This window comes from Ascidia mentula, chromosome 3 (genome assembly GCF_947561715.1).
Source record: "Ascidia mentula chromosome 3, kaAscMent1.1, whole genome shotgun sequence".
Taxonomy (NCBI): domain Eukaryota; kingdom Metazoa; phylum Chordata; class Ascidiacea; order Phlebobranchia; family Ascidiidae; genus Ascidia; species Ascidia mentula.
Genome location: NC_138568.1, coordinates 8,359,092 through 8,379,826, shown reverse-complemented (window position 1 = coordinate 8,379,826; position 20,735 = coordinate 8,359,092). Strand labels below are relative to the sequence as shown.

The 20,735-nt window shown below is 37.5% G+C and overlaps 1 protein-coding gene across 3 annotated transcripts; it reads right to left on the bottom strand.

Annotated features, from left to right (window-relative positions):
- Positions 1-663: 663 nt before the first annotated feature.
- LOC145894338 (Golgi-specific brefeldin A-resistance guanine nucleotide exchange factor 1-like) lies at positions 664-20,007 on the bottom strand. 3 transcript variants are annotated; one of them, XM_082982890.1, is made up of 41 exons: positions 19,757-20,007; positions 19,433-19,521; positions 19,243-19,374; positions 18,955-19,073; positions 18,776-18,884; positions 18,490-18,605; positions 17,898-18,055; positions 17,343-17,473; positions 16,861-16,934; positions 16,169-16,303; positions 15,830-15,948; positions 15,332-15,467; positions 14,884-14,982; positions 14,351-14,545; positions 13,547-13,697; positions 13,169-13,368; positions 12,782-12,984; positions 12,378-12,501; positions 11,796-12,004; positions 11,302-11,424; positions 10,757-10,900; positions 10,580-10,679; positions 9,913-10,154; positions 9,315-9,432; positions 9,136-9,207; positions 8,711-8,838; positions 8,198-8,405; positions 7,597-7,813; positions 7,118-7,245; positions 6,583-6,612; positions 5,675-5,716; positions 5,097-5,298; positions 4,588-4,726; positions 4,402-4,483; positions 3,939-4,111; positions 3,584-3,704; positions 3,106-3,207; positions 2,837-2,950; positions 2,407-2,581; positions 1,892-2,208; positions 664-1,152 (listed from the first exon to the last, which is right to left on the bottom strand). In XM_082982890.1, the coding sequence occupies exons 1-41, from the start codon at positions 19,837-19,839 to the stop codon at positions 1,009-1,011; spliced, it is 5,703 nt and encodes a 1,900-aa protein (XP_082839016.1). In that variant the 5' UTR covers positions 19,840-20,007; the 3' UTR covers positions 664-1,008. The 3 variants fall into 3 exon arrangements, with proteins under 3 accessions (XP_082839016.1, XP_082839019.1, XP_082839020.1); XM_082982894.1 differs by having other exon boundaries at positions 1,018-1,152; positions 1,820-2,208; XM_082982893.1 differs by lacking the exon at positions 6,583-6,612.
- Between the last annotated feature and the right edge of the window lie 728 nt (positions 20,008-20,735).

Below are 20,735 nucleotides of genomic sequence, written 5' to 3'. Positions count from 1 at the left end.
GGTCACTTCCAGCAGGAAAACAAGCACCCACCACATTGTGGTAACTACAGCAATATTTGAGGAAGGAGCTTATATTAATAAAGATATCCGGAAAAACACGCCCACTTACCAAACCAACCATATAGGTTCTGCAAAACAAGGAGTCTTCCCAACGTTTTTCATTCAGCTGCCGGAACCTTTTCTTCATTATTTATCTTCATCAAATCTTCATTAGGTACACCCCCCTGTCTCAGTTACTTATTTGACTTCGTAGGCGGCTTTAAAAGTACAGGGTTGCAGCTATGGCGGCGCACCCAGGCCCGTGAATAGCAAAGGAACCCGCGTGGGCGACTGACTTGATTACTTTTTTTCTTTTGTGCATTGTTCATCAGCGGAGTTGTATTTTCCGCAAAATTCACTTGATGTGAAGTGAGCACAAATTCTATTGGAATAAAACAGAAACGGACTATGACATTGAGGGAAATTAATATTTGTTCTCTTTTTGCAAACGTTACATCGTATTGGCACTGGTCGTCCGCCAGTGTTTTGAGTATTTTGGTTATTTCGCAAATTGGCAGCTCCGTCGGTAGCTATACGTAACTGCAGAGGATCATTTCTGTAGTTTTAATTACATTTTCCCGCTCTTATTAGGTGGCTTTCCGCAAACATAACAACACGGCGTACTCTTAAGTTAAAGTTTATTTCTTCTAAATTGACATTGCACATTCGACGCCGAGTAACGATCACCACAAAAAACATGTAAGTGTACAACTGTACAGATTATGTTAGCCAGCGCACGTAAGTAACCCACCGTTGCTATAAATAGGAAACACAACATAGAATACACGAATATACACAGAAATGTCTCAACGCACAAAACAATCCTTGTAAGCTATTCATATAGGAAATAAACAACAAACGGTTGTTTTACATTTGCAGCTAAAAGTACGCGGTTTAAAAAATAAAAACGCGGCCCATTACCGCCAATGGCACCAATATACAATTTGTCAGGTCATGCGCAATATAATTTTACTTGGAAGCTGGTATGGAAGTCACAGGCATGTCGATGGTCACGGAAGGTCCAGGGGACGATCTGTGAGATTGGTCTTGTTTAGTTCCGGGAGCAGGATGGGTCAGTAGAGGGGGAACGATGAAGTTAGTGGAGCTCATCAACTGCACACAGAAATATTGGTTGATGTATGTTGGATTTCATTCGATCAGGGCTAATATCAGTGAAGGTTTTTCCAAAATGGAATAGGGCAGAGGTTGCCACCGCATCCTGGGCCAGGTGGCACGTATGGATGTTTCACCTTCTCTTATGGTCCATAGTGACGGCAATCTTATTTGGGAAAACACTTAATAAAGTAAAAAAAAATGATGGTGCTCTTGACGTTCACTGAAAACGTATAAGTGACGATTATTTTGCTTCGTGTACGTCGAAGGGTCAAAATAATTTCTGCCAACTTATAGGTTTTGCGGTTCCCAAACACGTTTTGGTTTTGTTTAAAAAGGGGTTGACCAGCTCTTGGCATGGTAGAGTGTCGACCTCTGGTATAAAGACTACAAAAGTGAAGAAATTTAAGCGAACAACAAAATTCTTGCGAACCTAAAAAATCGAAACAGCATGAATATTTTTATACAATCTTCCACGGTGTTGATTGGTTTAATTCTTAATTGCCATTATCAATAATAGGCGCTTATAAAAATTGTATGTTTTAACAACCACCATTACCCACCATCATATAACAAGGCTTAAATAAAATCACTTTTATAGAAGCATCGTGCCAAATACAGCGCCGTCACGTCAAAACCAACCAAAACTTCCAAAAAATCGCGCTACCTGCAAACAACATAACTCGAACCCACCACCAGCACCCCAGCTCTACAAATCATAAACCGGTGCCACACTCACAATATTGGGTGGGCCCTGGGGTTGCGGCTTCAAAGGCGAACCGACTTGGGTCTGCTGTTTCGGCGGGCTCATTCCAAGGGGCAGAGGGGCAACCGGGACTGGGTTCTGGGGGCTCAGATAAGGTGGGCCCAAGTTGAGACTGGCTGGGGGCGTAAGTTTCGGCAACGTTGCTGCGATGATTCCAGCAGGTTGAATAGGGGAGCCCATATGGGGTTGTACAACCGGGGGCTGTGGAGCAGCCAGTTGAGGTTGCGGAATTTTAACGTCCCGGCTTAGCTCAGGGGCCGTCGGGGCCACAAGTTCTTGTTTTTTTGGTTCTGAAAATAAGCAACAGTTGTTGTGTTAGGCACTTAGTTGTGTTGAACGGGCAGAAGTCAGTTACAGTAATAATATGTAGATTTTGATATTGAATAAACAGACAAAATATTTGGGTGTGTGATACATTTCCCAGCTCAAAACTTTCGCAATTTCAGTGGTTTAAAAACTACACCAGGATGTTTGGTACAAGGTAGTACCTGGAGAAGGTGGCTTAAATACTTCTCCCTTAAGATTGGGCAGGAAGCAGTCAATTCTCTCCCACGTGACATTCCACAATGACGTATATCCGCTCGATGTGTCAGCACTGTGGAATATTCCAGCTGTGTCCATTACAAGCAAAAGATTCTTCAAAGATTCTGGGATGGCCTCGTACTAAAAACGGAGTTTACATAACTGGTGAGAATTTACTGTTGGCAGTTAAAGGTTCTTTTTGGTTTTGAAATTGTTTAGAAATATAATTGCACATTGCTTCCCGAAGTAATCACTAATTTTACATTTTTAGTTTAGAAATAGGACCATTTTTTTTGTAAAAACGTCACAGTTATGTTGGTCACTTGCTTAAACAGCTGCCATAGATACGCTTTCTATAAATAAAAACATTAATTCACGGTAGTGAAGGTCACATACCAACAGGTCCTTCTTGCCGATGTGCATGTATTTGTCCATGAAGTCAAGTATGGTTAACCACAGGGCAGTGAAAGTCGGCAAAGTCAGGAGTGGATTAAGATGTTGCAGAAACACCTGCAAGAGCAGAAGCATTTATAAGAACAACATAGTTTTGAATTGAAATGTATACGGCTGATGTTGGTACTTACGATCATTTAACATTTGTTCATACATTGGTATTACATATTTAGAAGAGTCGACAACAGTGTAACTGAGTTAAACCTCCATACCTTGGATAGTAGTGTGGCACCTCGCATTCGTGTCTCCTCCATACCATCTGGGTCTGCAGGACTGATGTTTTCAAGAAGTTTTGTCAGAAGTGGGAAGAGAACCTGAGAGTAGATAAATACTTTAAACACCAACAAAGCATATTATATATATTTGACTTTGTGCTTTGAAAGCTTAATAATAAACGAATATAATGCAACAGTTCTCAGAATCACAGAAACGTTAATTTCAGGGCTAAATCTGACAGTCTTGGTATGTAAGACAAATGTATTTCGCTATATCCATTTTAAATTACCGCTTCTGTGACTGTAACATAATTATACATATGAATGTTTAATATCAGAAAAGTTTATTTCGCCAAAAGAATCATCAGTGTGTATATGCGTCCCTTACTTAAAAACTGATTCAATTAGAACCCTTCACGTTTTGCATATCGATAAAGTACAACAACTCAACACCATTCGAAGCATTTAAACCCACCTTGTTAAAGCAGGACTCCCATTCTTTTCCAGTAAGAGTTTGAAGGTCATGTACAAGCAAGGCCCGTTGGAGGTAAGTCAATGCTGATGTCCTTACTTGGCGCCGAGCGTCGCAACATAATCTGAGCGGAAAAATACATCAATGTGAAAGTGGAATTGGACTGTATGAAATACTGTTAATTGGATGCAATACCCTGGTGTTGGAATGACATTTCTGGCATAAAAGCTATCCAGTTTAGGCATTTGGTTTTATGGACTTCATTGTTTTATGAACAAACGTGCAAGCACTATACCTAGTATCGTCATTGCAAAATGTTACCAAGGACAAGTACAACAAATGCTGATAATCGTGTTACCTGGCAATGCCTTGAAGAAGTGGACACCAACACTTATCCCACAAATTGCTTGCTTCTGCTGTTACTGATGGCACAGCAGAGGCACCACTCTGCATTCTTTTCTTCTCTTCCTCAGCCCATGAACTGTAAATGGATGCGGCCCTCGTGTGTAGAGTGTGCATCAGATCAAGCAACTGTATGGTAAGGGTTAGGTTAACACTCTTAAAGCTTGTGCTTGGATGAAAAAAAACGTCACACCAAGGACAATCACGTAGCAAAACATGCACATTATTGTGGAGCTAAGAAAGGAAAGCAAAATCATTGCAATAAGCAACATACATTTCAATACAGCCGACTGTCGAGGTTTTGAAATTATGTTCGTTAACACCAACTGTCTGCAGCTGGTTTTCAGTGCAATTTTACGTTTACCTGTTATTTCGATTGCACTAACGGAAAGTTTATTTGCAAAATCGTCAAGCTTTACCTGCAAGGACAGAGTGTGGTATCCACTGGGGACATTTTCGACCACTGTTTCGTCATCTGAGTTTTGCCCGTATTGTCCATATCTAAAAAGAAATGATGTTGATTGTATTTGTATACAATATGCATTAAATGCAACTTCTTGTCACACAGTTTTGTCACATTGTCGCAGAGGTAATGTTAAACTTACCTTCCGTTTGCCTGTTGATTTTGTGGACCCCGTCGTTTGTTGTCACGTTCTTTTCGCTTTTTCAGTTTCTTCTTGTCGAGCTGGTGTTTCTGGTGTTGTTGGTTGATGAGATCTTGACTGGTGTGATGAGCTCGGTTCACTGCCAAAAAAAATCGTGTTTTTATAGAAGAATATGTACTGGAAAAGTTTTGGTGACTGTCATGTTTGTCAGGGACACAACACATGTAATGTAGTAATATCAATACAAAAAATAAACATGCATAATTTCAAATTAAAAAACTTACAACAGGGAGTAAGTGGACATGATATTGTTGGAGATAATTTGGGCTGAATATTTTAAGACCAGGTAAAACTAATTAGAATCGGCCGCAACATCGAATTTACCAGAATATCACATAGAAAACACTTCATGTACACGACTAATTATATCCCTTCATTTGAAAACTTGTTGTTATAGCTACACAAAACAAGGTATTTATGCACAATTTCTTGTTAAGCAATAGACTTACCTCCATTGATGCTTCCCTCTACGAAGGTCCGAATACAACGAACACAAAGTTCAAAGTTGTCCGGTGTCACGTGAGCGGCGTCACGCACCAGAAACGCCAACGTCTCACAACTTTTTACCATTGAACGCATATCGTGTTGACGGAGTTGTTCACCCAGCTGGAGGGTGAACTGGTTACACGGGGTAGGGGGCGGGGGAATCACCTGCCAATTTAGGGTGAAAGGTTACGAAAGGAACGTGTCTCCACTGGTAAGATGATGTACAAAAATAGGGTGAAATAAACAACAAGTATATGTAAACTTTAAGAGAACAGTGTTTTTTGCTCATTCAAGGACCTCCTGTAACCATCCCACGAACCCAATTTGGGAGCCACTGTTTTAGATACTCACAAAAATGCCACTTTACTTTGCTTTTGTACTGTTGTCCACTATATTATTGTTGAAAGGTTTGGAACTTTGGCGAATTTGTGTCATAACTTGTGTTTATACAACGCATTGGAACTTTGGCGAATTTGTGTAAGATACTAAGGTCTTACTGTTAAAGGTAATGACATGTTTAATGAACATCACCGTATTCTACCTGTATAGTCGAATTTTTGTCTTCAGATGACTTTTGAAGTTTCTGCGAAAAATCACAAGTGATTTGTTGGTTTTGAATTGGGCAGAAATACTGACTTTAAACATAAAGGTCTGTTATGTTCCTTGACAGTACAAGTTTTGTGTGTGGTTAACTACAGCCTTGTTTATTTTATGTTGAGTTCCTAAACTGGTAGCAATGCATGCATGGTCAGAAAAATTGTAAAAACGATATGACGGTATTTGGCAATAATGCAATTTATTAGAAAATATCAACGGTGGAATTAAATATGGCCGTGGCAAAGTATTAAAAGGGCAACAGCTGCATCCAAGCTTTGAAAACAGCAAAGCAGTTTAGAAAACCATAAGTTTGCCAAGGTACTTGATCAACCAGATGTTAAACAGTGCTCATGATATAAAAATTAATACCAGACTACATGTGCAAGTAATTATACTGTAATCATGCTCTGCCAAAGTGTACTTTTTTCAAAATTCAGTCTCTGGTCTATATCTATAGTACTTGCTGTTAAGTGAACTGTGTTGATGAGAGACTGACTGTTAAACATTATATTAGCAGGACAGGTGTACACAATGTTTCGACCTGTAAGGTCTCATCAGTGAAGCTGGTCAAAGTTGTGCTTTTGAAAAATGGAATTGTACATGGTGGGTTAAACAATAAACAAACTTTTGTCATTAACATACAAAAGGCTTATATTATGTAAAGAATAAAAAATTTACATGCATCCTCCGCCAAGTAGGAAAAAAGCACAGTAGGACGCCTTATCTCATTCAGGTTGGGCATAGAAAGTTAACATGCAAAGAGTGCAACCAATGGCAGAGAGGATCAAATTAAAATTTACGAGTCCGGCAATTCCGGCATTCGTAACTCGAACATGCTGCGTATGCACTTACCAACACCAAGCCGTTCGCTTTTAGGTCGTGCTAAATAAACGAACCAAGGTTACAAGCAACACCACAACACCACAACACATCATACTGTGTGAATTTCGCAACTTGCGCGCTATAAAACGATTGTTTACAATGCAATAACTACCCAGTGGCTTCGAAAACTACACTGCAGTAAGCTCGTTAAAAAAGCCATTTAGTTTCGGAACATTTATCAACCAGAAACAGGCCGCAAAGTTTTTGTTGTGCGGTATACTATCTACACTTCGGCAAATTATTGCAAAATCAAAGCGAGACGAAAAAGTTGATCGTTCGGCTTATTACACCTGTCAGATTAAATGCTTCGCTGCGTGCTTAAACAAATTCATGATTTTCAATAGAGAAAAGGCATCAGAAGTTGAAAGTTTGTCAAACGATCCGCAATCAAACCGGAAAATTTTGACATAAAATTTTTCGCTCCATACAAGCCACATGCCGTAATGCTGGAAACAACGCACCACCAACGAATGAAAACACCCACAAATACATTCTTAATACAGACCTGTAGTTCGGTTTGTGATCCATCCGGCTGGTGAATTTCAAGCAACTCGCTGTCTGATGTATATCCACGGTCAGACAAGGCGCTGCTGTGGTTGTCGCTCGCTACTGTTTCACTGTCCGACTGCGTCCCTAATGACATAATTGAAAATATATGTAACGATTGTCGGTCCACGTGTTTTGTCGTGTCGGTCAAATTTTGATTCAATTTTAGTATCAGGCTACACTTTTTGTACACACACTAGGGACGATTGTCAAGATTTGTGAACAGCGGAGGCAAAATCTGGTCCAAAAGACGCTGAGTATTTACAGTTGACGAATGAAACATATAGGGTCAGGATTTGATTACCTCCATCATAATTAATGCTTGCTTCCATTCAAACTACATTATTCAACACTACACAACGCCTTTTGCAATTTACATGCAACTGAAAGAACCTTCAGTTTTGCAAGCAAGAATCAAGTTGCAATTCTCAACCATACTTCTTTCTACGTCTATTTCGGGTGTGGTGGCCTCGTCCGGCGATTGTTGCCTTGGCGACGCGGAACCGGAGGACATCTGGAGGATGGGAGGAGGAACTGCTCCAGCTCCGACGCACTTCATCACTGTGAAGACGGTGATCCAGTCATCTCTGGAGTGGATGTTGGCTGCGTTTGTGCGGAGGAGCTCGTGGAGTCCGTAAGCGATTTGTCTGTTTACCTGCAGGAAGGAGGAACAGGACTGACTTATTGAAGGTCGTAAATTGTTGAACATTACCGCTGATGTTAGCGCTAGTTTCTATATGGCCGATTTTTGCTCTTTAACCATTTAAGCTCTACGGGCGAGATGTGTGTGACCTTTATAAAGTGTTTCAAGTTTTAATACGTATAATTAACGCAGTAGTCTAGCAATCCTAGATCTTCATTCTAGGGTTGAAAGAATGTATGGACATGAGTGCATAACAACGCTATGTAAACAAACGAAGTTTTTCACGATACCAATTTTCCAAGAATGTTTTTGAATAAAAAACTGCTCAGATCTTTGAATACTTTTTGACTCCGTGGTTAAAAAACATGTTTGTTTCTGTGGAACAGCTTCACTTACCTTGGGTATTATATGAGGTTTGATCATGAGGAGTATCTGCAGTGACGTCAGCACCTCCTCGGCCACATCTTCTCTGTGGAGGAGTCGGATTGCCATCCGGAGCAAACCGACCACCGCACGCTCAAGGAGAAGACTGTAGTCGGTTGCCATGACGATAAGGGTGTAAAGGTGATCACGCACCATTTGCCACAGGGATAAGATGCGGTCACTAAAGTGTGAATACTTCATTGAAATGTGTAATATTACGTAATTCAAGGTCTTGCAATCAAGTGTATAGGGCATTGATAATTTTTTGTATTCTTTTTTAACTTTGCATTTGACGCTCCAGATTACACTGATTTCTTTGCATTATTTTAATTTTTCAAAAAAAAACAGATATCACATAAAAAACAACAAAAATTCGTGATAATTTATCAAACTACGAGAAATAACCGTTTTCTGTTTTAATTCTTCCGAAATTCAAATTGCACTGAACACAATTCACGCGAAGATGTTTTAGTGAAGAAAGTTTACCGGTTTTGCAAGACGACTCGAAGTAGAAGTTCAAGGAAGAAGATGGAAGAATCCTCGTTGTAAATACTTCCCATTGATTCGTGTACGTGGGGACCGCGTGAGGATTGCATCAAAGCTTTGATCAACTCCTAAACGATAATTACGGGAAACTGAGCAATACAACCTGCTTGCTTGTATTCACCAAACAACATTTTAATTCCAATCAAAATAGGATGAGTTGCTTGAAACGATGATGTTCCGAGAGGGCTATTTAGGATGTAAGGCTGACATAATATTGTCAGGTAAAACATGCCATCAAGGGCAACAACTATGTAATTTTAACAAGTTATTATAAAGCTATGCATCAGCTTTCGCATTTTCACAGCTTGGGTACTTGACAGCAGTCTTTAGTTTCGGTTGGCCTTACAAGGACATAACCTTCATACCTGCAAGGAATCGAGTCTGAGGAATTTGCTCTCAGTAACGAGGGTCTCCAGTTGAAGTTCTTTTACGCACTCCTGCAAAACAAACAATTTTGATATTTGTGTGATAACTTCGTGGGAAAATACAATAAATCATTAAAATGAAACTATTTGCAAAATCGTATACAACGCAACAAACATACCTGGGCGTATTTGAGATTTTCCTGGTCTTCTGGAGTACTTTGCCTTTGATTTGAGTTGTCAGCTGGTCCACCAGACATCATGAACTGATAGAAGCTGGAGAAAATTGAGGAGTCAGATCTAAACGAAAAACAAAAATTTTTAGACTTTGTTCTGGAAAACTGTGACCTTCTGTTTTATTACACATATTTTACATTTGCTAACTTACAGTAGCATTAAAACGGCGTATATCAGTAAATGGCAAAAATCACGGTTCGGGAACTTAGCAAATAACGTGCTAAGTGACGTATAAGAAAACACGGATCAGTATCAGGACCTTGAGAGGAAAAAGTATGCAGGTGTGGGGGTGTGAGGACCCTTTTTACAGAGATCATGTGTGTTTCTAAGGGCGACCAATCCTTTGCGGTAGAAATTCCTCAGTTTCGAACAAACAATAACATTCATGGGTCCTATTTTTATGTCAATGGCCCCTCCAGACTCGCATAGGCCCCGTTGTGTGGTCGGTTTCAATTTGGCGGTGTGACACATATTTAATGTGTATAAAAGCCGGGGGATGTCAAAACCTGCACACAGTTGTGAATTCCAGAATAGAAACCAAACCTTTGCATTGGTTGCTCATCCCTGATCAGGGAGATGCTTCCGGTTGGATCCACGAAATCTTCCACGTCCACCATTGCAGCAGGAAGGAGTTTGGCTCTGTAGAGTGGGAGGATGATGTCAAGGATGTTTCTCCAGCCCTCTCGGAGAATGTCGCCATGGCGATGAGCAAGGTGAAATGCGGTCCTCGCTGATAGAAGGGCTTTGGGATTGGCTCCAAATATGATAGCTGCTGCATCAGGAGTCTGTGCGCCAAGTTAAGTTTGTCAATGGGAGTATTGTGTTGGTTTATTATTGATTATATTTAAGTGAGTCCTTGCTTTTACACAAACTAACTTCTTGAGGAATAAAAGGAAATTTTTTTTTCACATTAGAGCTGCTGTGCAAGGAGACTGCCTTAAAAAAATGGCAACCAATAATTTTTGTTAAGCTCTGTTTAACATTTAATATACAACCAACAAACATTTGTTAATGTCTCAAAATAGCTCATTATTTTACATCCTTTTAAACACAGTCAGTTATTATTGAGGTTAGAAACTATTGTGTTGAGTTGTTTTGTGTGTGTCTTCAGCAATTTTTGGGGGGTCAGTAATAAACAAAATCATATGCCATGAAATACCACCCAGGGTTGAGTAATGACCATAGAAAGGGCTTATATAAGAAAACTTACTTCAGATGCATTTGCGAGGGTGGTGAATTTACATAGAGACACGATGAGATTGTCAAAAACTTCGCTCATGCCGAAGTGGGCACTGATGAGGGCACATTTCCTAAAAAAAACACAAAAACATAAAGATTTTCCAATTGATCACCAATCAACCCGTAACAAGACAGCTAAAATCATTACCGGAATCCTGTGATTGCTCTTTGTATGATGTTTTCTTCCAGGGATTTGTCAAAAACGTAGGAGAGAGCAGAGACAGTTGGACCCCAAATCATAGCAAACAGATCGCGGTCATAGACGTGCAAAGCCTCTTCGTCATCAGCCGTACTATAACAAAAAATCAGTGAGTGGACAATACAATATCCATGTGATAATTAAAGTAAAAAATTCGCCAAGATGCACAACTCTATTGTAATGAGTAAGTGTTTGGGCTTGAGCAAGTGTACCAATTGAGGAAAATCCAAAAAGGTCATGCTTTATGGGTTTGGTGATTTGACATGAAATCACTCATTTATATCAATTGCTTGCCATGGAAATTGGAAAGAAAAAGATGGATCACAATTTATAATGATGGCATTTGATAAATTGCTTCACACCAGCAATGATACAGTTTGATAGATTCCAAACGAAATACTTTTTTTTTACTCTTTGCCATTGTAAACAGTTAAACCTCGTTTGTCTAGTCTAGTTTAACATGTGTTAAATTAGTTTTGCGGATGAAAACCAACCTTGAAATAGGTGCAGATAACCAAACACCTTCCGGAGAGGTTGCTCTTCTCAGTGAAACGTTCCACAACCACCTGTCACGAATGGGACCAGTCTGCTCTTCCGGAAGAACGATTTCATCATTTCTAAGCAACACAAACGCAAGTTGTTAAATAATGAAATTAACAAATGGTTGGTGACATTTTTTGTCTCTTTTAGTCAAATTAGGTTTTTTTTTAAATGTTAAACAAAAATATTTTTGATCAGTAGATATTCATCCATCTGGTTGTACTCAGCCCTGGTGATTATTTTGTTAAGTTTTCGATCTCTGAGTTGTAATAGGTTTTTGAGCAACCAGTCAACAATTAATGTCACCTTCTTTCTGCTAATTGTTTAATAAAATTATAAAATTTTGCACTGCATTCCAGTACAAAAGTACTGCTGGAATCTAAAAAGGGGAAAAATATTTGCAAAGACCTACAGGCCTACGTTATGTTGTTAGCAAGATCTACAATACCTGATAGTGTTGTATATTTCTTCCAACATGCCTTGTTCGAAATCCTTCCCGCCGTTGCATCCTTTAGTGTTTCTCTTAAACTCATTGATGCTCATGGGTTCATTCTGTTTACGTACGTTCCTGTTGTGTTGGTCAGTGTTAAGCATGATGACAGCGTACGAAAGAGTGAAGGCAGCATCCATGTTGAGAAACGGGTGGTGGTTACATTCCTACGAAAGATTGTTTTAAATTTTGTGGAAACTCGGTGCAGAGAAGGAAACTTATAAAAAATAACCTGTTTGCAGGATATGAAAATTATTTTTAGTTTTGCGTGAAAGGTGATAACGCTATGGCCCTTGTTTAAAAAAAATTCTAGACTTTGACAGTTCATGTTACACCTTGTTTTAACCATGTTATAAAATGTTAGGTTTGTCTTTAACTTATAAAAACAATTTTCATATATTTTTTTTATTTTAACTGGTTCTTTCTTTATTTAAAAAAAAACAGAGAGGTAAAATATGGAGATTGGTGTTTACGAACGCGTAAATTCGCACAACCAGATACTTGTTAATCCGCCAGTTTTTTTCAGTCGATGCAACTTACCGACCAATACGAGGAAAACGCTTCGATCAGACGTTGTATAACTGGGGCTTCCCCGGGCAAACGAAATGTTTCGAGGTACATCCGGAGTGCTTCGTCCACTCGCAAGTTTTCAAACTTGAACGTTCTACATTGGAATTGGCAGGTTAAGGAATACGGCGTACTGTGGGCAACCAGTTTGGTTTACTTTGAAGAAAGCAAGTTAATGCTTTTCCAATATTTGTCGATGGTACCAAATTAGTTAGTGAATTGAAACAAAAGGTCAATAACACTTCGCTAAAATAAAAAAAATAATCCAAACAAGTTCGATTGGTCCAGTTAAAGATGGGGGACTGTTCTGCTCACAAACATAATACCAAAAACTCAATAGAATAGAATTGTAACAATAAGTTGGGGTGAAACATTACCTCACGAAGCCGTCGAGAAGTTCAGGGTTTCTTCGGTCGCTTATGTATTCTCCAATCATTTTCTTGTCCAACCACGGGTTAGCGTGAAGCCATACCGCAACTTCGCGCGTGTCTAAGGGCGAGGCGAGCATGTTCTGTTCCTGTAAGTAGGTTATGCCCTTCTTCGGCTTCTGGTTAAAAAGCTCTGTGCCAGTTTGCAATATCTGCGAAAAAATTAAAGAAAATTTAGTAATTGCATGTTTTTATTTTTTTTAATTTCCTTTTAAAAAATGCGCATCATAATTTTTCTGCTATAATGAATATAAATTTTTAAATTAATTAATTAAGCCAATTAATTTAAAATGCAGACTTTTTTAAAAAACCAGGGCTGCTGAAAATTGTTTCTACCTTTTTCTTTTGCCTTATATCTTGCAGCTCAGCAATGCTGGGAAACGCATTGGAAAATCTTTCCGGAACTTTCTTGACCATTTCCTCGCCTTCTAATTTGCTCAGCTTTTCTGCCACCTGCTGGTCATCCAGTGCTGCTGCAGAAGTCCACAAGGTGGCAGGCCGAACTGCAGTGGCAGTGGGTGACCCCGGAGGCGTTGCTAGAATCAATGTCACCAGTTTCGTTAAAAATACAAATGTTTTGACAATTAATTGATACATGAGCACAGAAATATAATACGGTAAATGATAAACCCATGGTGAAAAAGGCGATGATCAACTTCTATTAAAAACACAAACATTCCTGAAAAAAATACAAGAAAATAATAAAGCACTTACATGGTTGTACTTCAACAGTCAGTTGATCCACAGTTTGTGTTTTAATGGATTCCTTTTGGTTGCATCGCTCTTCAATACTTTTCACAACTGTTAGAAGTGCATCCAATGAGAGAAGATGGGTAGTGTAGAGTCCTGACACTGGAAAAGCATTCTGTGAGAACAAGAATGTGTTAAGTATTTCACATGCACAAACTATTTTTTTAAATATTTAATTTTGACTCTTTTGTAGCAACTTGTAACTCATTGGTTGAATATTTAACTTGTCACTTTTCTTTTTGGAATTTTCTTCAGAGTATTATAGTTTCGATTTACAGAACGCAATACTTGTACTTGGTATTACAAACTTAAGCATTGTTATCATAACAGTGTCAGCAAGTAAAATATGACAGTTACAAAGGAATTACAATATAAAATAACCTTGTGTCAAACGCATTTATTGTTAAGAATACATGTCTCCAAAAATAAGCATCTTCAGTTCTAAAATAAAACGCAAAACAAAAATAAAATGCTGAAAAATAAATCCTAAAAACTGGATGACAAATGGGCTGCTGGTGATAACCTTCAAGACACTCTTGAGTAGCAATGTCTGGTGACCGACTTATGTGGTGTAGCGCTGCAGCCGCTAAATGCGTTTGACACAAGGTTATTTTATATTGTAATTCTACAAACATGAAGTTTCAATCTGTGTCACGCACAACAAGTGGCGTTGGAAAAAGGTAGATTTCGGAATGAAAATATTGAATGTAGTTACAAAGGAAGTCATATTTGCAAAGAAGTTTAGAATAAAACATGAACAAATATCACCTTAGAAAGAAGTTTACTAAGATCTTCAAACACATTCGAGCAGTAGAAATCACAGTCGTAGTTGAGATAGAGCTCTGTTACCAGACCGGGAATATGCCACAGTTGAACCACTGCCTCTAGTGACAATTCTTTTACTTCATAAGGCATTTTAGGGTTGTCACTTGTGATTAAATCCATGAGCTTCTTGAGAAGTGACTGTAAAAATATTCATGAAAAGTTTTTTTGCGCTGGAATCGCACTATGAATTTTATGGGATGCAGAGAGTTCAACAAAGTCACACAAAATACAAGATTAAACTGCACTACTTCACAAAGTACATCTCCTGAAACTTCTGCTGGGTCACTTTGTGTAAAGTTTTTTAGATGTTTCGTTTAATTTACTGTTCAATAAAAAAATGATAATTGTCATACAAGGCATGTGGTAAATTTCAATCAACTAAAAGAGGCCAGGAAAAATTTAAAAAGCCTTGGACCAGAATATTTTTGTAGACCAAGTATTTAAACAAACATCAGAAAAAATGCACATCATCATACCTCAAGCTGAAATTTCAGTTCTTTTCGAAGTGACTCAAAAAGTAGCAGAGAAACTCGGAGGGAGGCAGCCACCAAACCCAGTCGATCACTGCTCAACAACTACAAGAAAATATAAAGGTCTTGGACTGTGTATGAATCTTGCCAGTAAACAAAAAAAGAGAATACCATGATTTTATATCGTGACTTAATGAATTTTTTTACCTAAAATTATGTCTGTAATGTCAAGCAAGGCAATTAACAAATTCAAATCCATAATTTTTAATTTTTAGCTGTTATTTTTCTTATATTATTAAAAACAAGTGTAGTACCAAACATAATTTGTGTGTTGTACTCCAATTTTCTTATTTTTTCACTAGGTTTCTGATTTATAAACCCAATATACAGATGTACATGTGGACAATTGGATATTCACAAAAGACCACTTTTCCTAGTAAATCTTTTTTCATACCTGGAAAAAATATCTGCACATGTCGTCTTTCACAAGAATGAGCAGTGACGGAAACTTTCCAATTTCATCACGTGAAACTTCCAATGCAACCATGAGCAGGGAAATCCCCATGTGTATCATGACATCAGTGTTGTGTCTAGAATGCATGAAACGGTCTGACATAAAACCAATATTGGTAAAGTGATATGCCAACCCTAATTACCAACTGTATGGTAATTTTACATGGACCATGTGACCCCTTTTTTAAACATTTTTACACTAAGCAAGTAAAATGTATCAGATTATAACACTTTCTGAAGTTCAACTTGAGTGGAATTTATGTTTGAAAACATCTATGATTAAAAGGACCAAAAATCACATGGTCTAAATAAAGAGAAAAACTGGTGCATTGTTTCTTGTAAAAACTACCAGTAAATCGTCAGATACTACAAAGCAATAAAGGCAGATTCAAAGTCATTTCTGGTGTTTTCACAAAAACAAACAACTAACAAAAAGTACCTGTCATGTGGATTTGTAAGTGAAATGAGAAATCGGAAAAGTTCTCGAACACACGGCAAACTGTATGGAAGAAGAGGTCCAGGAACTCCTTTCAAACTTGGTGTAGAAGAAAAACGCACCTGTATCACAAATTGTGAAATTGTTTTAACAGGCAGTAGATTTTACCAGAAAAAATGCATAATTTTGAGGAAGTGCTGAAAATTTTGAAAATTATTTCATACCCTAAAATTTCCATGTGTAAAATTTGTATGCCAAAATACATAGAATTTTGTGCAGCCATTACAGTTTATATTTTATAAAAATATTAGGAGTGTAGTTTTAACTTTTCGTTTTCATTACCCCTCTGGGATTATTTGTAAATTCAGCATCTAATGTGGATCCACTTTCAGATATTTGTGACTGGACGTCAACTTCATCACCAACTTCAGTTGTATCATCCTTTTCTCCATTGTTTTCCATATCGGCCATCTCACCCTTGAAGAGTAAACTCATTAAAACAAATGTTTGCACACACATTGATGGAATTTGGGTTTAAAGTCAATATTTTATAAATAATTTAGTGTTCTGTAAAAGCCGATGGCAGCTCTAACACAACTTCAAATTTGATCTGCATAATTCACTGAATTGTAATTCATTCTGTTAGTTAAAAGATAGTTGCTATATTGGTCACGTTTATAAATATTAAATTGGAATCAGCTTTATTTCCAATACATATTTTAATACCAGTTTGGCTTTATTTTATCATTTTCAATCAAAATTAGCTTTTTGCTATATCTGACCGGGTTTTCAAACTCATAAAAAATATTCATATATTTTTTTGCCTTCATTGTGTGGAATAATGTAGAACAGCCAAAGTTCACCAAACACAAATTATCGCATGCCAAATACTACCAGAGTAAAAAAAAAACACTAAGAGCCTTTTAAAGTAGTTGAATTGCACTTCATACCAGTCACAGGATGTTGAAATAACATACTGAAGATGATAAGTGTATTTCGAAACATTGTGTAAAGATACAGTACATGCTAATTACCTCATCATTGTCCATCACAGGACTTGAAGCTTCATTATCCACTTTTTCTCCATCAAGCGATGGCTCCTTATTCTCTACAAAAATACATATCATAAATATTGTACTACAATTTAGCATTATGTGTGTATGTGTTTACCAGTACAGGATGTCAAGAACACATTTCAAGAAAATGCAAAGGAGGCTTTGTACCAAGGAAGCAAAAATTTGGTAAACAATGGGGGTTTGTTCCATGCTAATTTCGTAATGAATCACAGGCTGATCAATCGAACTTTAAATTTACAAAATTCTGTCCTCCCATCCCCATCCGAACATAATGCCGAAACACCAAATAGTGCTATTTACCAAACGCAATTATAAGATGCTAGGTGACACTGTGGTACCAAAGAACATTATTCTAAATGTTAATAACTATACAATTTTTCCCAAGGAATTTAACTGGTAATTTCACTTCTAAATCGTAAACAAACTCACAAATGACTTACCCTCTGTGGTTTGGCTGCCATTTTCTTCTAGCCCATCGCCCTGGCCATCTTTGGGTACAGGTGTGCTTGGTGTCTCAACAGTTGATGGGGTTTCAACTGGCGTTGGAGGTTGGGGGCTTGGACTCTCGGGACTTAATAATAACGTGTAAACATTTCTTAATTCAACCGTTCAACGGGAGAATCATTAACATTATGCAACCATACAAACAAATGTATTTGCTGTTGCTTTTAGACATAACGTAATTTTCAAATTAACTGACCTTCTGGTATAAAAATTAATATAAGACTGTATTCAATCTTTTATCTGCCATGGGGAGAGACTTTTGAATACAATATACGACTATTTTTGTGCTAAAAGGCCAGCCACATTCAAATGACAAAAAAAATAAGTTTTTTGTATAAGCAGTCAATCGTCTAACAAACACCAAAATTTAACCAAAACATCCAAACAAGGTATTCTTGTATTATGCACAATCTAAGCGGCGCTTTTTATTGTGAAAAAATGATAATTAGGAAAGAAAGTTCAAAAACAACATACAATCTAACATGCCACACCTTAAACTTTGTGGAACTGATTCCTCAGAGATAGGAGAAGAGAGATAGCTTGAAGTTGCACTCATCCGCCTTGAATCGCCTCTCTTGCCTCTACCACCTTTTCTCTGGCGTTTGCTGCGACTGCTGGTCTCACCCATGCCACCAGCACGCATTTTAAGCTGGAACATTTTTGTATTTAAAATTGTTGATTGTGTAGTATTTCTATGTGAGTTAGAAAACATAATGATAGAGATATCCCAATTGTTATTTGTTCAAAAGAAATATATTTCGCCTCAGGCATCATAAGTTTCTGTAATATATATTTTTCTAAATAAACAACAAATGATCTGTCCCTATGTGTTTCAAACTTGGTGCATAATTGACAGCTTGCCGCGGTACCTTGGCACTAGAGGACTATCCAGAGTATTTTTTTGTTATAGGCTACTGCAATACATTTTTTAATTGCACAACCAGTCTTTTCAATACAACAATTTTGAAACATGTGTTGGGATTAACAACAGAAAGCATAGACATTTCTTTAACATCCATGGAAAAATTATCTATATTTGTGCTGGTGTTCAGTGTTTCTACAGTCATTTCAAATATGGCTCACCTTTCTCATTGTATTTGCAAGAGGGTTTTTTATGTCTTCCTTGAATTCCGGCAGTCTGGAGAATAAAACTTGTACCATGTCAACCAAAGTATGTTCAGCCGATTTTCGCAGCAACTCTGAAAAGTTGTTGTTTGTTTGGTGAAAGTGAATTAATTGAAGTGGTATATATATAGTTAAACACCAGTATAAAAAAATTTTAAAAATTAAACATAAGGCACAAAGCAATTACAGTAAGCTACAAAAGAAAAATAGAGCTTTAAAACGATTATTGGCCAAAGGTATTTACCACTTAAACGCATTTCGAAGCATATCCGAAAGCATGATTGCATGATTTCGCACACAGCTTCATTAGTAAGCAGCGTGCCGATATTCGTAAGAAGGAGAACTCTCAATACCTACAAAATATTAAAAGCATAATAACACAACTTAGTCAACAATTTGGTCTCAACAAAGTTCATGGGATACCTGCAAGATTTTCATTAGTACTACTTCGTCATTTGCCGGGTCAGTGCCAACGAACCGTGCATGTGTAACAGCATCAGCCATACTAGACACAGCCAAAGCAATATTGGTTGACCTTTCATCTGCAAACAGAATAATCAAATAACTAGTTAATTTAAAACTGTCAACTAGATACACAAAGGTCAATAAATGACAAGAAACATACAGTTCCGATATTTGATAGTCGATACATATTATAATGTTTTTTTTGGTTTTGGTGTAGATGGGATAAAAAGTAATTTGCACACTTACCAATTAACTTGTAGGACAAAAATTTATTCATTGAAGACAATGCCAGTCCAGTAATAGGTCCAGTTGTGTCTTCTGAACGAATGACATCAAGGAAGGGAGTGAGGAAAATTGATGGCTCCAAATCTTTTAATTCTAGAAGGGAAAGATTGCAACTTCAACAACAACAAGGCCTGGAAAGGTGATATCCTACCGTCACATCGATTCAAAACATTTTTCAAGTTGTTGAAGCTGGATATCAATGGATCTTCTTGATCAGATTGGAAGCTGTGTGTGGCCCACCTAAAATGCAATCTAGCATGATTACAAGTTTTTACACATTAAAGAACACAATAATTTAATGCATGAATTCGTAAAAAGATGTTTTTAAAGGGTTTGTGATGATCTGGTTTACAGAATCTTGACATTCTTGGCCAGTCTTGCGAGCATATGTTTAAACGTCAGGATTTCAAAAGTGATTACACATTTACACCTGCAATAAAGCAAATGGATACACCACCTAAAAACTAACACCCACCTCACATTTCGACGTAATGCAGTTACCACAATGTTGACTTCGCCAAGCACAATATATTTTCCACGAACGTGAGGCAAAGCCATAATTTCAAGCAAGGCAGCTTCGCAGAATGGTTCAGTAAATGCACACTTTAGTTTGATAAAACAAGAAACTTCTATATGTTATTTGCAATTCCTTCATCTGCTGCTTTAAAGCAAACGGCAAACGCGTCAGATGCTCCACAAGACTATTCATACGTCAAACTCTGAACGCTGTCTGTCTGTCTGTGTTTTACTTTACTCTACGCCAGGTGTACTTCTTACGCTTCACTAACTATGTTTAGTGGTGCTGAAAATCTTTCTTTTCTTGATAAAATAAGTTCTCAAAAATTATCATTGATTAATTTTAGTGGGTGGTAACGTAAAACGTTCAACAAATTCCTAATTTGAAATTATTGATAAAGTGTCTGACACGTAATTAAGACTGTGGGCCTCAATGCAAAACGAAAATACCAAATTCGTCTGTCTATTAGTTTAATTTTATCTGATAATGGAGAAGAAACGAAAACAATTATAAACATCCAAAATCATAGTTCTTGCTTATCACGATTTAAATTGAGTTAATGGTCACCTCACTTTTGGTACGTGTAGTTTGTTATGCAAAACCTAATAATTACATTTTCTAATCATTCCTAGTTTTGAAATGTTTTTTTAGATTGTTTTTTTAGAAAAATAGAGCAAATTTGTATATTTTCTTGTTAAATAAAAATCGAAAGGTAGAGCTAAATAACAATCCCACGATGGAACAATGGAATACTGGCTTTATTACTTTTCTCTGTGGAACTAAAGAACTCTATTTACGAATAATCGCAAAAAGACAAATTTAAATATTAATCATGGCGTATCGATCGGGATTCGTGACCAGAAAAATATTAGAATCCATGTGCGATCAAAAAAGATGGCTTGGTTATTTTGTAATGTTATACGTTTCATGTATAGCA